At 43.2% G+C, this 14,313-nt stretch overlaps 2 protein-coding genes across 2 annotated transcripts; one reads left to right on the forward strand and one right to left on the reverse strand.

Annotated features, from left to right (window-relative positions):
- Positions 1–637: 637 nt before the first annotated feature.
- LOC123160985 (chorismate mutase 2, cytosolic) lies at positions 638–3,226 on the forward strand. The gene is made up of 5 exons (XM_044578834.1): positions 638–1,003; positions 2,293–2,379; positions 2,478–2,624; positions 2,724–2,816; positions 2,975–3,226. Exons 1-5 carry the CDS (start codon positions 686–688, stop codon positions 3,224–3,226), a joined length of 897 nt encoding a protein of 298 aa, XP_044434769.1. The 5' UTR covers positions 638–685.
- Positions 3,227–3,312: 86 nt separating this feature from the next.
- Positions 3,313–7,303, reverse strand: LOC123160984 (UBP1-associated proteins 1C). Its single transcript, XM_044578833.1, has 3 exons — positions 7,125–7,303; positions 6,435–6,742; positions 3,313–4,728 (listed from the first exon to the last, which is right to left on the reverse strand). The coding sequence occupies exons 1-3, from the start codon at positions 7,198–7,200 to the stop codon at positions 3,892–3,894; spliced, it is 1,221 nt and encodes a 406-aa protein (XP_044434768.1). The 5' UTR covers positions 7,201–7,303; the 3' UTR covers positions 3,313–3,891.
- Positions 7,304–14,313: the final 7,010 nt, after the last annotated feature.

Below are 14,313 nucleotides of genomic sequence, written 5' to 3' on the forward strand. Positions count from 1 at the left end.
GTTGTCCATAAATCGTGCACTTGTATCATGCATGGAGCAGTTCTGTTACAGTAACTTAGTTTCGTATTTACGTTGTACTAACATTGTTGGATCTCTATCAGGTGGGCTTTACTTATAAAGTCGAACTCCTAACTATTCTCTAAAAAAAATCTCGGTGGATATATGAACACGTTAAACACCAAGAAGATGGCGCTGCTTTCTTTTGAAAATGTTTATGTTTATCTAATTAGGTAGGCTAACCCTTTGGCTACTAGTATAATGTGGAGGTAGAGGGTGACGCCTGCCCACCATCATCGGATCACGCATTTGCCAAATTTATCACTATCTTGGAAGCTTTAGCATTTGCCTTTCTAGTGACGACGATCCAACAGTAAGTGCCGCCGCTTGTGCGAGATGCGCGCATGAGAGCACTCCACATTTGTTCACATCGTGTTTGACCCTGCGCCTTCTGACTTCTCATCTCTCTGAACCTTCTTTAGCTTAGCAACTTGAACAATTGTCCCTTCATCCAACGCAGACCATGGACACTGAGAATACATTATCGAGTCACACATGCACTGTACACTGTCCAATTAATCATCTGCCGGCGATCCACCCCCGTCCACCTATCGATTTGCTCTCCACCCGGTCACTTCTTTGACCATCCTTCCGCGTCCTTCTCGGCAACGATAAATACCCTACATCCATGAGTCTTCTTCACGGGCTTCTCTCAACACCAATGGCTGCACCCTCCCTGTACGCGTACCTCCTCTCCTGCAACGTGATCGCGCTGCTGCTCGTGGTCGCGCCCCCGTGCGCGGGGCTCGGGCTTGACACGGTGAGGGGCTTCCTCACCAGGGAGGAGGACACCGTCATCTTCAGCCTCATCGAGCGGGCCAAGCACCCGATGAACCTGCCGGCCTACGACGACCGCGCGTGCTTCGGCCCCGCCGGCCGCCATGGCCGCCGCAACGGTTCCTTCGTCGAGCTCTTCGTCCGGGAATCCGAGCAGATCCAGGCCAAGGTGCAGTAGTCCGATCATTCGTTCTCGATGGCATGCATGCATGATGCATTCTCCTTCCTCTCTTGTTCTCTTTCTTTGACTCTGCTACCTGGGTAGCTGGTAGCTTTCAGTTCTTCTATTTTCAACGCTCATTTATCAATTGGTAGTGGTCTAAGATGTTTTGACTTGAGCGTCTGAAAACTATGGTCAAACGTTACATGCTCCCGGGAAGGTGTTGACTGAAAGTGATAACTAATACGCCCTCTGGTTCAAAATATAATCATATTTTATGTAAAAAAACTGGTAATATCAATTTAACATTGTTCATGCTTGTAATTTCTTGTATAACAATGGTGGTCAAACTTAAAAATGCTTGATTGACGGAAACTCTAAACCAGACCGAGTATATATATTGCAAAACCAGCTACTCCTTCCAATCAATATTACTTATCGCAGCTTTAATACAACTTTAGTAATCGGAGGAAGTAGTTGGTTACTTCAAGCAAAGAAGATTAGGGTTCCTGCCTCTCGCCGGCGCCGGCGCAGGTCCGCCTCGTCTCCGGTGGCCCTAGGGCCATGGAGGTGCGGTGGATCCTGGCAAGGGCCGGCGAGAGGGCTCCGTTTTTAGTCGTTTTTTTCAATCTTGTTAGGGTTTGTGTCCTATTCAGAAAGGCGAGACGGCGACGGCTTCTTGAAGATGGAATAAAGATCTCCCCGCCTAGGCCCCATTCCGGCGATGGGTCTAGCATCGTTGGTGGGCGTGTGGAGGTGTGTCTCCGGCAGGTCTATCTTCGGTGGATTTGCTCGGATCTCGTCGTTGTTCGTCTACGTTCGTGTGTCTTCGGTTTGGATCCTTCCGATCTACGTTATTTTTCATCAGCGGCGGTTGCTGTTCTGGGTGCTGGTCCTATGGGGCCTTAGCACGACGACTTCCCGACTGTCTACTACAACAAGTTGTGTCTGGCTCCGGCGATGGAGGGGCGATGACGGCGGCGCGCCTTCGGCTCACTTCGGTGCTTGTAGTCGTCGCTAGGTGGTCTACGAATCTAGATGTAATTTTTATTTCGGATATTCGTTGTACTGCCATGATTGAAGATGAATAGATTGGAAGTTTTTCCCAAAAAAAAAGCAAAGAAGACAAAAGCGTAAGTATATTGCATTGGATTCGATTCACAGCAAAGCTATAATACCACACTCCGGGTCTTATTTTCTAAATGAAGGCACGTTACCGTTGTGCTAGTGCTACGACTGCAGTACTTAAGCAACCTCACAAGTAACAAACCTGACGAGCTGTGGAACGCTTTGTGCAGGCAGGCAGGTACCAAAGCCAGCAGGAGGTCCCTTTCTTCCAATCCAGAGTGCCCTTCACGCTGGCGCCTCCATACAACTTCACCACCGTAAGCTTCCATTCCACGCATGCATCCTCCACTGCCCAACAACGAACAAACTCCATCGCCCTCTTACCGAAACCTCGTGGTACCGAAATTCAATCCAGGATCTGCATCCCGGAGCGGCATCCGTGAACGTGAACGACGCCATATGGGGCATGTATTTCAGCGAGCTGCTCCCTCAGCTGGCCAACAATGGCAGCGACGATGGCAACTACGCTGTGACCGCCGCATCGGATCTGGCGTGTCTGCAGGTGATATGGAACGCCACATTGCATGCTTTTCTATGTAGACCCCAAATGCGCATGATGATACAGTCCATTTTTATGATGAATAATTCATCCTTCTGGCAGGCGCTCTCGAGGAGGATCAACTACGGGAGGTACGTGGCAGAAGTGAAGTTCAGAGGAGACCAGCAAAGATACACAGCTTTGATCCGTTCGAAGGTACATGCTTCATCTATCATTTCATTTCATCGCCAACAGTTAAACCAGTGTTGACATGATCATGTAGTATAACTGATCTTTTTAAGATGATCATAAATGGTCACCAGAATGCATGGTCCATGTAATAAGCAAAGTAAAATCTCTCGATTCTCATGAAGGACAAGGATGCTCTGATGAAACTGCTGACATCTGAAGCCCAAGAGGATGTGGTGAAGAGGAGGGTGGAGAAGAAGGCCATGGTGTTCGGCCAAGATGTGACCTTGAACGGACCAACTGAAACTGGTGATGACACCAGCAGCCAATCCAGTTTCAAAGTCGCCCCTTCGGTGGTTTACGAATTGTATGACCGATGGGTGATCCCCTTGACAAAACAAGTGGAGATCGAGTATCTTCTCCATCGTCTCGATTGAGCCGAGCCGAGACTCTATCTCAGCAAAGCTAACCTAATTTGTTCACAATTGTACACACTTTGTATTGTCGGTACATAATTATCATGTGAAGGGAGACAAACACAATAAGAAACATGCATATTTGTGAAGCTCGCGATCTGTTCAAAATGTTCCAACAGAGTGGATTGATGACAGTTAAAGCTACTAGAACAATGGCCAAAATATGCTTTGCATCTCTCATGTGCAAAGTACCAAATGGGAAGCCATACGAGCTTCTCTCAGCATGAACAGCTAACAGTTGCTAAGTTCTACTCCCTCCATTTCAAAATAGATGACCCAACTTTGTACTAACTTTAGTACAAAGTTAGTATAAAATTGGGTCATCTATTTTGGAACGGAGGGAGTAGAATTGAGTCTACCAAGCTCAGGCTAACAGTTGCTAAGTTATACTCCCACCGTCCCATATTAGTTGTCACTGAAACAGATGTATCTCGACATATCTCAGTGCTAGATACATCCGTTTAAGCGACAAATAATATGGGACGGGGGGAGAATTGAGTCTACCCAGCCCAGGCCAACAACTTGCGTATAAGTTAGCCCCAAAATAGAAGACGTCCTACTTAAGTTCTGCGATTCCTTTATATGCTTACTTATGTTTTGGCATCTCAATTGCATGCACTGAGAACTCAGGCTTGCAAGTTTGATTGGTGCCTTCTGCCTCGGAGGTGACTCTCGAAATCAGATTGAGACGTGCACTTAGCATTGAAGATATCGCACATCCATCTTGACGCTTCAGTTCCCTTGCCATCTCCCTGCAGAGCTTCTATGTTCTCTTGGTGCCTTCTGCTTCGGAGGTGACTCGAGAGGTCAGATTGAGATTTGCAGTTAGCACTGCAGATGCTGCACATCCATCTTGACACTGGTGTCTGGTTATTGTCCGCAAGCTGGGGCATTTTCTTTTCATGCAGCCTTGCTTCACTTCCCTTGCCTTCTCCCTGAAAAGCTTCTATGTTCTCTTGGTGCCTTCTGCTTCGGAGGTGACTCGAGAGGTCAGATTGAGATTTGCATTTAGCACTGCAGATGCTGCACATCCATCTTGACACTGGTTTCTGGTTATTTTCCGCAAGCTGGGGCATTTTCTTTTCATGCAGCCTTGGTTCACTTCCCTTGCCTTCTCCCTGAAAAGCTTCTATGTTCTTTTGGTGCCTTCTGCCTCCGAGGTGATTTTCAAGGTCAGATTGAGATGTGCAGTTCGCATCGCAGATGCTGCACAACCATGTTGACACTGGTTTCAGGTTCTTGTCCGCAGGCTGGGGCACTTCCCTTTCATGCAGCCTCGCTTCAGCTCCCTTGCCTTCTCCCTGCAGAGCTTCTATGTTCCTTTGGTGCCTTCTGCCTCTTAAGTGATTCTGTAAATCTGTTTCATTGTAGCAATTCGCGTCGCAGACGCTGCAAATCCATGATGGAGCTTCTGCACTCCGTTTCCTCTTCACCCCAGAAAGTGCCTGTTTGTGCCGCTTTGCCTGCTTAATAGAGTTCTTATTAGCATAAAATGGCATGACTGATCATATTCTCGTCTACAACATACAGATCATATCGATTGAATATGAAGATATTACCACCTTTACCAGACAAACGTATACAAATTTCTGCACCACGAAAGATCTGCATAGATTAGAGTGAAATTCCCCTGATGTAACTAAAAAGGCAGTATTCTACTTAGAATGCACTTTATCTTGTTCTCTTCTCCATCATTCAACTTATGGAGTCAAGAAATTGGCAGTTTGGCACCATATGCAACTAGCAGATATATGTAGCTTTGTTTTACAGTTGAGCGTTTAAGCATTAATTGTTTGTAATCATCGTATTTAGAGAAGAGTATGTACAAGCCCCACAGTGTAATTTATTCACAATCTATACATTGAGGAGTCCCAGTTCACTTATCATATAAAAATGTCAAAGTGACATCATACGTAAATTATGTTGCTTGTTTTCAGAGCAGAGCACATCCTAAAAATTTCAATCGCACTAATTGTAGAGCACTGTCACAAGACAAAGATTAGTCAGAAAAGTATTTAGATTAGATAATTGAAAATGATACAGGTGAAGTAAACTATTAAAACTTTAACTACTAATATCTTTCAAGATATTCAGATTACATACTTGAAAATAAAATGTGTGAATTTGTCTTGAAAAGTACTTTCACAGTGCACTGTTTTCTTGGAGCTATAAATATAATGTAGTGGAAAAGAGTGGTTACAAAATGAGTTTTCAAGACTGTCGTCCAAAAGGAGCTTCTAGGGAATCAAATGGGATAGGAAGTGTCAAGCATATAACAACCATTAAAGGCCTAGGATCTACAAACCGTTGTAGCTCAGTAAGAACAAGGGTCACTTTTACTTGGAAATTGCACTGTGTACCATGTATTTGCGAGAAATGACGGGTTTAAACAGATTTGTAAGTATGATCACACTACACCGCATTTCACAGCAGAAAATCCTACAAAGTGCAGGTGAAACCATATTCAAATAATGATTTTGATTGTACAATATGGTGTGATGTGATGTTTTCATAAAACCTGGTCCAACCTGTCATCAGTCATTAGTAGAATTTACTCATTTTCAGATGAAAGCATAGTTATCACTTCTATTGAAAGTCATAAGTAGAAACGCTGGGAACTCACAATTTTTGACAGTACAAAATCAGTATACTGACCGTCAAACAATTACAGAGGCTAGTTTCTCACAGAGGTCAATATTGCACAAATCAAAGGGCAAATGCCTCATAATAGAGATGTACGATCAATCTTTTGAATTTTATCACATGAAAGATGCATAGAACAAATTAATGAGCCCATGCGGCAGTTAGTCACATAACAGGTATTCACAAATTCAGTAGTTTCTACAAGCTGAATTTATGCATGTTAAGGATGCATAATGCCATAGTAAACTGGATTCAGTAAAGAGAAAAACGACAAAATCTTAGCTGAGACATAGGTGGCTCCAAAAACACACCTAATATCTGGGATGAACTAGAGCCTTAGCTTTTACTTAATGTGTAATAAATACTAGTATGACTTAGGAACAGAACAAACTTTTAGTGATTTAGAGAGTAGATGGGAATAAAAAAAAATCTTGAAGATGGCAGCATCCCAGCTATTCAAAACATAAGATGAATCAAATGTAAAGGTGTACAAAATTGAACATATAAAGGATAAGCAGCCGCTCACCCTGACGACTGGTTCATCCTCGCTCGCTGGCCTGCACCATGGAGGTCGATACCATTCCTCAATCCGATCTTTAACGGGCTGTCTCGCAAGTGACACGGGCACGTCCAGTGGCTCATTATGCGGCAAAGGGGATGTGCCATGGCGGGGAATTGTGATCTGCCGGAACCTGGCACCAGCATTACTGTACAAGAGTTGGCGCCGGAATTCAGGCTCCAGCTCCTGCTGCTTGGCTAGTTCGGCCACAATGATTCGCTGGCGGATTTCCTCGTGCAAGAGTTCCCGGCGGAGCTCTTGTATCGTCGTCTGCGCTGCATCCCCAACGCAACCGTTGTTAATTTCTTCAACGTGCTGGAAATTTCAACTAAATGTTGCACGACCACTAAATCCCTAGCCTGCCACGCATTATCAATTCCTCGAATGGACCAAAACAGGTGCCTTTTTTCTGTCATGTTCTTAAATCTTGATCTAATAGGTGTGCAAGACATAGGGAAAAAAATCACAAGTATTCAGATCCTAAAGACAGGGAGCAGTTCTTGCGTCTCTTAAAGAGAGAGAATAAATGCAGGCGATACTGGTGCCTAACAAAACAGGTAAAAATCCCCTATTTTCTGAGAACAAGGACAACTTGTACTGATTCCAAGCTCCAACCGCACAACTGAAGAACAAGAGCTAGTTCCGAATTTCCGTTACCATCAGGGGAAGGGGTGGGAATGCCGTAGATGTCGCCGGCGTCGGCCCGATGAGCGGCTCGGCGGGCGAGTTCCATGGCTGGGGCAAGGGTTTCTCTCTCCTCCGCACGCCGGCTTCCACTTCTTGGCTTTGTCGCGTTGGTCCCCGTGCGTTTGGTTCCTCCTCCGAGACTGGTTTCCCAATCCCAAAACATCCGATGCGTGGGTTTTAATTAGGACTTCCAAAATCCAAATGATCCATCTAAATTCGGAAATGCTAATGGCCGAACGTTCGCTGAGAAGGCAGTCCCAGCGAACACCCCGCACAGTCATTGGATCCTGATCACGTGGATGGCAAAAATAAATAAATAATCACTGGCAACCTTTCCTATACATGGAAAATTTCATGAATTTCCCCAAAAAACGCATAGCAATTTTAGTTGTTTCGGCATGGCAAATGAGGCGTTCATTGGAAAATTTGAAACTAGCGAATGTTTGCTAGATAAACATGTCCTCTAAATTAAATCTAGATACATCTCAAAAAAAAAATCCAGGTATCTCTTCTAAAAAGAATTCCATGTATCAACTCGAGGAGTTGTATTTACAAAGGACGGATCATTACGACTTTTGAACTTGAATTTTGTAAATAAAATAGGTCAACATTTTGAGCTAACAACTCAAATAAGCCAGACTCTCAATACATGAAAAAAATGTTGCATACTTGGCGCCATTGTTGTACACGAGTCGTGTGATCGTATTCTCAAACACGTTGGGTTTTTGATGGGAGTCTCTAGTATATATGAACCAAATTCTATGTATTTAATGTCATCATTGGAGATCTGTATGTACACGAGTGCGGATGTATTTTTGAACACGCTTGGTCTCAGGTGCCAACCTCTCAGTATATGAATCATATGTTGTGTCTTGGCGTAATTGTTGGAGGCCGTGCGTATACGAGTGAGAGGGGACTTTCTAAGGCTGGTCACAATGAGCAAGAACATAAGCTAGTAACTTCACACTTTCCTAGACTATGTTACTACCTCCATAGTGGGTAGAAACATCTATGTAGTGTCATGCAATGATGTATTTATTAGGTTATAGACTCATTGTTTCTTGGAGTGTGTGATGGTCCGGTAACTTAGCTAGTTACCACAAGCACCTCTCTCTTCATTAAATACGTGCCACATAAGTAAAGTTGTATTGGAGTGTGTGATGTTACTCCTAAATTCCTCCCCACTGTGACCAGCCTAATGGGTTGGGTCCAAATGAATCAAATTTTGCATCCCTGGCCTGGTCGTTGGAGATCCAAATGTACACGAACGGGGACCGAACTTTCAAACAAGTTGGGTTCTAAATGCCAGCCTCTGAATATATATGAACTAAATTAGTCTGCATACTTGACGCTGTTGTTAGAGCACCTACACCCGGACTTGACAAATCCGTCCCCTCAAATGCCTGCGGACGCGTTCGGACGTGTCCGCGGGCAGTGACCGGGCACGCCTCAAATTTCACTTATTACATGCGGACATCTAATGCTAGATTCTTAAATTCATACAAAGACATGCAAACGAAATAACCTACGTGCTACATCGATCACCTAGCTACTCATCATTGGAGATGTCGATGATCTCCATGCCTGGCTCCGGAAGGATTGGCGACAGCCACAGGTCTGGTGCCTCCGGCTGCTCCGCTCCGGCCTCCTCCGCATCGAGTTCGGCGAAGAGCGTGTCGGACACCTCCTGCTCCCGCTGGAGGAACGCCTGGTTGGCCTCCACATAGGTCTTATCCTGGATGGACTCCAGAATGGCTTGTTGCTCCGCCATCTCGTCGGACTGGGCGATGACGAACTCCGCCTCCGCCCGCTCCATGTTGAAGCCCGACAACTGCTGCTCCGGCTCCTCCACCTCCATCGGAGCCACCTCCTACTCTTCTATGACTGCTCCTCCCCCTCCTTCGGCTCCGGCAAGTCTGGAGGCTGTCCGACCGATGAGGACATGGCTACCTTGGAAATGATCACAAAATTGGATATGCATATTTATTTAAGGTGATTTCTGATAAAAAATATGCAATGAGTAATTTATACTATGCAGAACAAAAGTACTTCACCTCTTTTTGTTTCATGCCTAATTGCAGAACTACCGGACACTTGTACAATCCACATATGAAGATAAGGGGAAAAGAGATGCTTAGGGATGTTCAAGAAGTTCTCTCATGTCACTTTTAGCCCAAGAGAAGATAGAGTCCAAGTCTCTCACATTATGGACTCAGATTCAGACTGCATAGACATACCTGACTCAAAACGCCAAGAACTCTTTCATCCAGACTCCGAATTGGGTGATTCTTTTTTTATTGAGAAGTTTGTGCCGTCCACTTTCCACCCATTTGGATTCACCTTTAAATTCGTCCGGAGCATTGACATATTGATGAAACAGTCTGATGTTGCAGAAGAATCCGAGTCAAACTACAAGTCCAAAGGTGTTGCATCACCTCCATTTGGAACCATGAGTCTTGTACGACCTAGGGTTAGTTTTAGGCTACCTTGGAACGTCGTCCCACCTCCTTGGCCGCCACCCCTTGCTCCTATATAAGTAGATCAATCTAGTAGCTTTTTCCTTGGGATTTGTTTAATTAAAAGTTAGCCATTGCAACTTCGTGTACTTTGTTTGTGTCTAATGATCAGGCCAAGACCGCTTGCGGATCCCCACCTTTATCAATAATTCATATATATTCGTAATATTCAGATTGCTTTACCATATTCTTGCTTGTTTCTTCGATTGCATGCAGGAATAGACCTTCGTGGTCAGGTTGATCGTGCTTCCAGCATTGTGAGTAACATAAGGAGATTAGTTTAGCGATTGTTAAGGCGCAATGTTGTGCACGTTTGTAGTCGGATCGTTAAAGTTGACTCCACCAAATCGATAGTTATCATCTCAGCGAAAGACGGGACACCTTTGCCTCTATCAAGTGGTATTAGTTTTCAGGTTGCTCGATGAGAATTTCCAGTTATCCCTAGATAATATTTATTTTCTTACCTATTGCCCAAGAAAAACCATCAAAAAAGTTAGATATGTTCATCCTTTATCCAAACCAGTCCGAGCCTTTGCAATTTTCTTTTTATTGCTTCCATAGTTGAATTATCGGTTGCATCATCGTGTCGAGTTGCTGGTCTTAGTGTGCAGTTCCTTTAGAGTTTTGAGTTTTGTTCACATTAGTCACCCGACCGCTACATCAGTATTTCTTCCGTTTTCCACCACCCCATCCATCAATTTCCACCACATAGTATCCATCGTTCATTGTCATAATCATAGTTGAGGTCGTTCGCATCTTCACTTGATCCAATCTACATCTTATCTAGTTTGTTTTGGAAAGAGACAAAAAAAGACAGAGAAAAAAAGAGTTAAAAAAGTGAGAGAAAACAAAGAAAGAAAAAGTGAGAGAGAAAACAAAGAGAGAAGAAAAAAGAGAAATTTTGGATCTATCTAGACTCAATCTCGTATTTGAATTTGGATTGGAATCTGTTTTGCACAGTGTTCAGTAAAATAGGCATAACTTTCTCACTCGAAGTCTATTTTGGCTCCGCGAGTACTCAAATTAAAGATAGTGATGAGATGCATCTGAATAGTTGCACTAGCATGTTCAATATTTGACACCTCAAAATCGGCTTATAAATAGGTCTTTTTGCCATCCAAAGTTCTCGAACACAGTTTCCTACAGTTTTACACGATGGTTTTAGAATTTTTTGCCTCCTCATACAAACTAGGAATTGAGTGATTCTTTTTGCCTTGGAAATCTTGAGTCATTAGCATTCTTGAGAAAAATTATTAGAAAATTGGCGCAAACTTCTCCAGAGGAAAGTTGGAGAAAGAGTGTTTGGTATATCTTGCATGGAGCTTGTTTCTCATCATTATCTTTACTGCCATTGTGATCTTCGCTTATATGTTGCTGTCCAGAGCTACTTCATATCCTTTGTTGTTGTTAGTTGTGCTACGATCTGACCCCATTAATGGTCTAGGCTTGCGTCTCTACTCCGGTCTAGCCTAGGACCAACACAGTACCATCGTTGAGCGTTTATTCAACATTGCATCTCTGAATTGATTATTGCTAATCTTTTGTTACCTTATATTTAAGCCTGCCAAGCTCCACATATTTCTACACCATGTATATGTGCGTTCCCCTGGCAATTGCTTTACTCAATCTTCGGAGTTATTTGACACCGCTGGTTGCCTGTCACCACCTGCTGCATGGTAAGAACTTGTAAGACATTGATATTTGCTCTATTGTGAGTGATTTACCGCCACATCCTAATAGTTCATAGGAACATTTTTCTTGAATTTTGTTTCTTGTTCCTACTAATCATGATAGGTTTCGGAGATAGAAGTGTCCTTTGTTAGGCGATATGTTACTTGCCCGAGATTCCACCGTCGGTATCTCCACACCTAGTTCAATCTCATTTCCGGCAAGTCTCTTTACTCATTCTATAATACAAGATCTCGTTACTAACTCATTAGGCACATTGCTTGCAAGCTCTTTATGAATTTTTATTACCGAAAGGGCCTAGAGACATCTCTCTGTCACATGGAGTGACAAATCCCAGTCTTGATCCATGCCAACCCAACAGACACCTTCGGAGACACCTATAGAGCATTTGTATGATGACCCAGTTACGAAGTGACGTTTGATATCACACAAGGTATTCCTTCAGTATCCAGGAGTTGCATGATCTCATGGTCTTAGGAATAGATACTTGACATGAAGAAAGCTATAGCAATAAACTGAGGTGATATGATCAAATGCTAGCCTACGGTTGGGTCTTGTCTACCACATCATTATCCTAATCATGTGATCCCGTTATCAAAGACAACTAATGTCTATGGTTAGGAAACCTTAACCATCCTTGGTCAACGAGATAGTCTAGTAGATGCTCACTAGGGACATAGTATTTCTTTATGTATTCACACATGTATTTAAGTTTCGGGTCAATACAATTCTAGCATGAATAATAAAACTTTATCATGAATAAGAAAATATGATAATAACCAATTTATTATTTCCCCTAGGGCATATTTACAACACTCTCCCACTTGCACTAGAGTCAATAATCTAGTTTACATAGTTATGAATCTAACACCCATTTAGTCTTGGTGTTGATCATGTTTTTCCCATGGAAGAGGTTTAGTCAACAAGTCTGCCACATTCATATCCGTATGTACTTTGCAAAGTTCTATGTCTCCACCATCAACATAATTACGAATGGAGTTGAAGTGGTGCTTGATGTGCTTGGTTCTCTTGTGAAATCTGGGCTCCTTGGCAATGGAAATAGCTCCAATGTTGTCCCAAAAAGTAGTCATTGGATCTAATGCACTAGGTATTACACCCAGATCGGATATGAACTCCTTCATCCAGACTCCTTCTTGCGCTGCTTCCGAAGCAGCTATATACTCTGCTTCACATGTAGATCCCGCCATGATGCTCTACTTGGAACTTCACCAACTGACCGCTCCATCATTTATATATAAATACGTATCCAGATTGAGACTTAGAGTCATCCGGATCTGTGTCGAAGCTAGCATCAACGTAACCCTTTACGACGAGCTCTTCATCACCTCCATAAACAAGAAACATGTCCTTAGTCCTTTTTGAAGGAAATATGCCCTAGAGGCAATAATAAAGTTATTATTTATTTCCTTAATTCATGATAAATGTTTATTATTCATGCTAGAATTGTATTAACCGGAAACTTAGTACATGTGTGAATACATAGACAAAACATATAGTCCCTACTATGTTTCTACTTGACTAGCTCGTTAATCAAAGATGGTTATGTTTCCTAACCATAGATGATACGTCTCGAACGTATCTATAATTTTTTATTGTTCCATGCTATTATATTACCCATTTTGGATGTTAATGGGCTTTACTTTACACTTTTATATCATTTTTCGGACTAACCTACTAACTGGAGGCCCAACCTGAATTGCTATTTTTTTGCCTATTTCAGTGTTTCGAAGAAAAGGAATATCAAACGGAGTCCAAACGGGATGAAACCTTCGGGAGCGATCTTTTTGGAACAAATGCCAACCAGGAGACTTGGAGTGGACGTCAAGCAACAAACGAGGCGGCCACGAGGGTGCCCGGCGCGCCCCCTGGGGGTGGGTGCGCCCCCACCCTTGTGGGCCCCTCGAGCGTCAACCGACCTACCTCCTTCGCCTATATATACTCCCGTACCCTGAAAACATCGGAGGGCACCACGAAAACCTAATTCCACTACCGCAACCTTCTGTATCCGCGAGATCCCATCTTGGAGCCTTCGCCGGCGCTCCGCCGGAGGGGGAATCGACCACAGAGGGCCTCTACATCATCTCCAAGGCCTCTCCGATGAGTTGTGGGTAGTTTACCACAGACCTTCGGGTCCATAGTTATTAGCTAGATGGCTTCTTCTCTCTCTTTGAATCTCAATACAAAGTTCTCCTCGATCTTCTTGGAGATCTATTTGATGTAACTCTTTTTGTGGTGTGTTTGTCGAGATCCGATGAAATGTGGGTTTATGATCAAGTTTATTTATGAGAAATATTTGAATCTCCTCTGAATTCTTTTATGTGTGATTAAGTTATTTTTGCAAGTCTCTTCGAATTATCAGTTTGGTTTGGCCTACTAGATTGATCTTTCTTGCAATGGGAGAAGTGCTTACCTTTGGGTTCAATCTTGCGGTGTCCATTCCCAGTGACAGCAGGGGCAGCAAGGCACGTATTGTATTGTTTCCATCGAGGATAAAAAGATGGGGTTTATATCATATTGCATGAGTTTATCCCTCTACATCATGCCATCTTTCTTAATGCGTTACTCTGTTCTTGTTGAACTTAATACTCTAGATGCAGGAAGGAGTCAGTCGATGTGTGGAGTAATAGTAGTAGATGCAGAATTGTTTCGATCTACTTGTTGTGGATGTGATGCCTGTATACATGATCATGCCTAGATAATATCATAACTATGCACTTTTCTATCAATTGCTAGACAGTAATTTGTTCACCCACCGCAATACTTATGCTATCTTGAGAGAAGCCACTAGTAAAACCTATGGCCCCCGGGTCTATCTTTGATCATATAAGTTTTCATCTATCTTTTATTTGCATCTTTTACTTTCCAATCTATATCATAAAAATACCAAAAATATTTATCTTATCATATTATCTCTATCAGATCTCACTTTCGCA

This window comes from Triticum aestivum, chromosome 7B (assembly GCF_018294505.1).
Source record: "Triticum aestivum cultivar Chinese Spring chromosome 7B, IWGSC CS RefSeq v2.1, whole genome shotgun sequence".
NCBI classification, from domain to species: Eukaryota; Viridiplantae; Streptophyta; class Magnoliopsida; order Poales; family Poaceae; genus Triticum; species Triticum aestivum.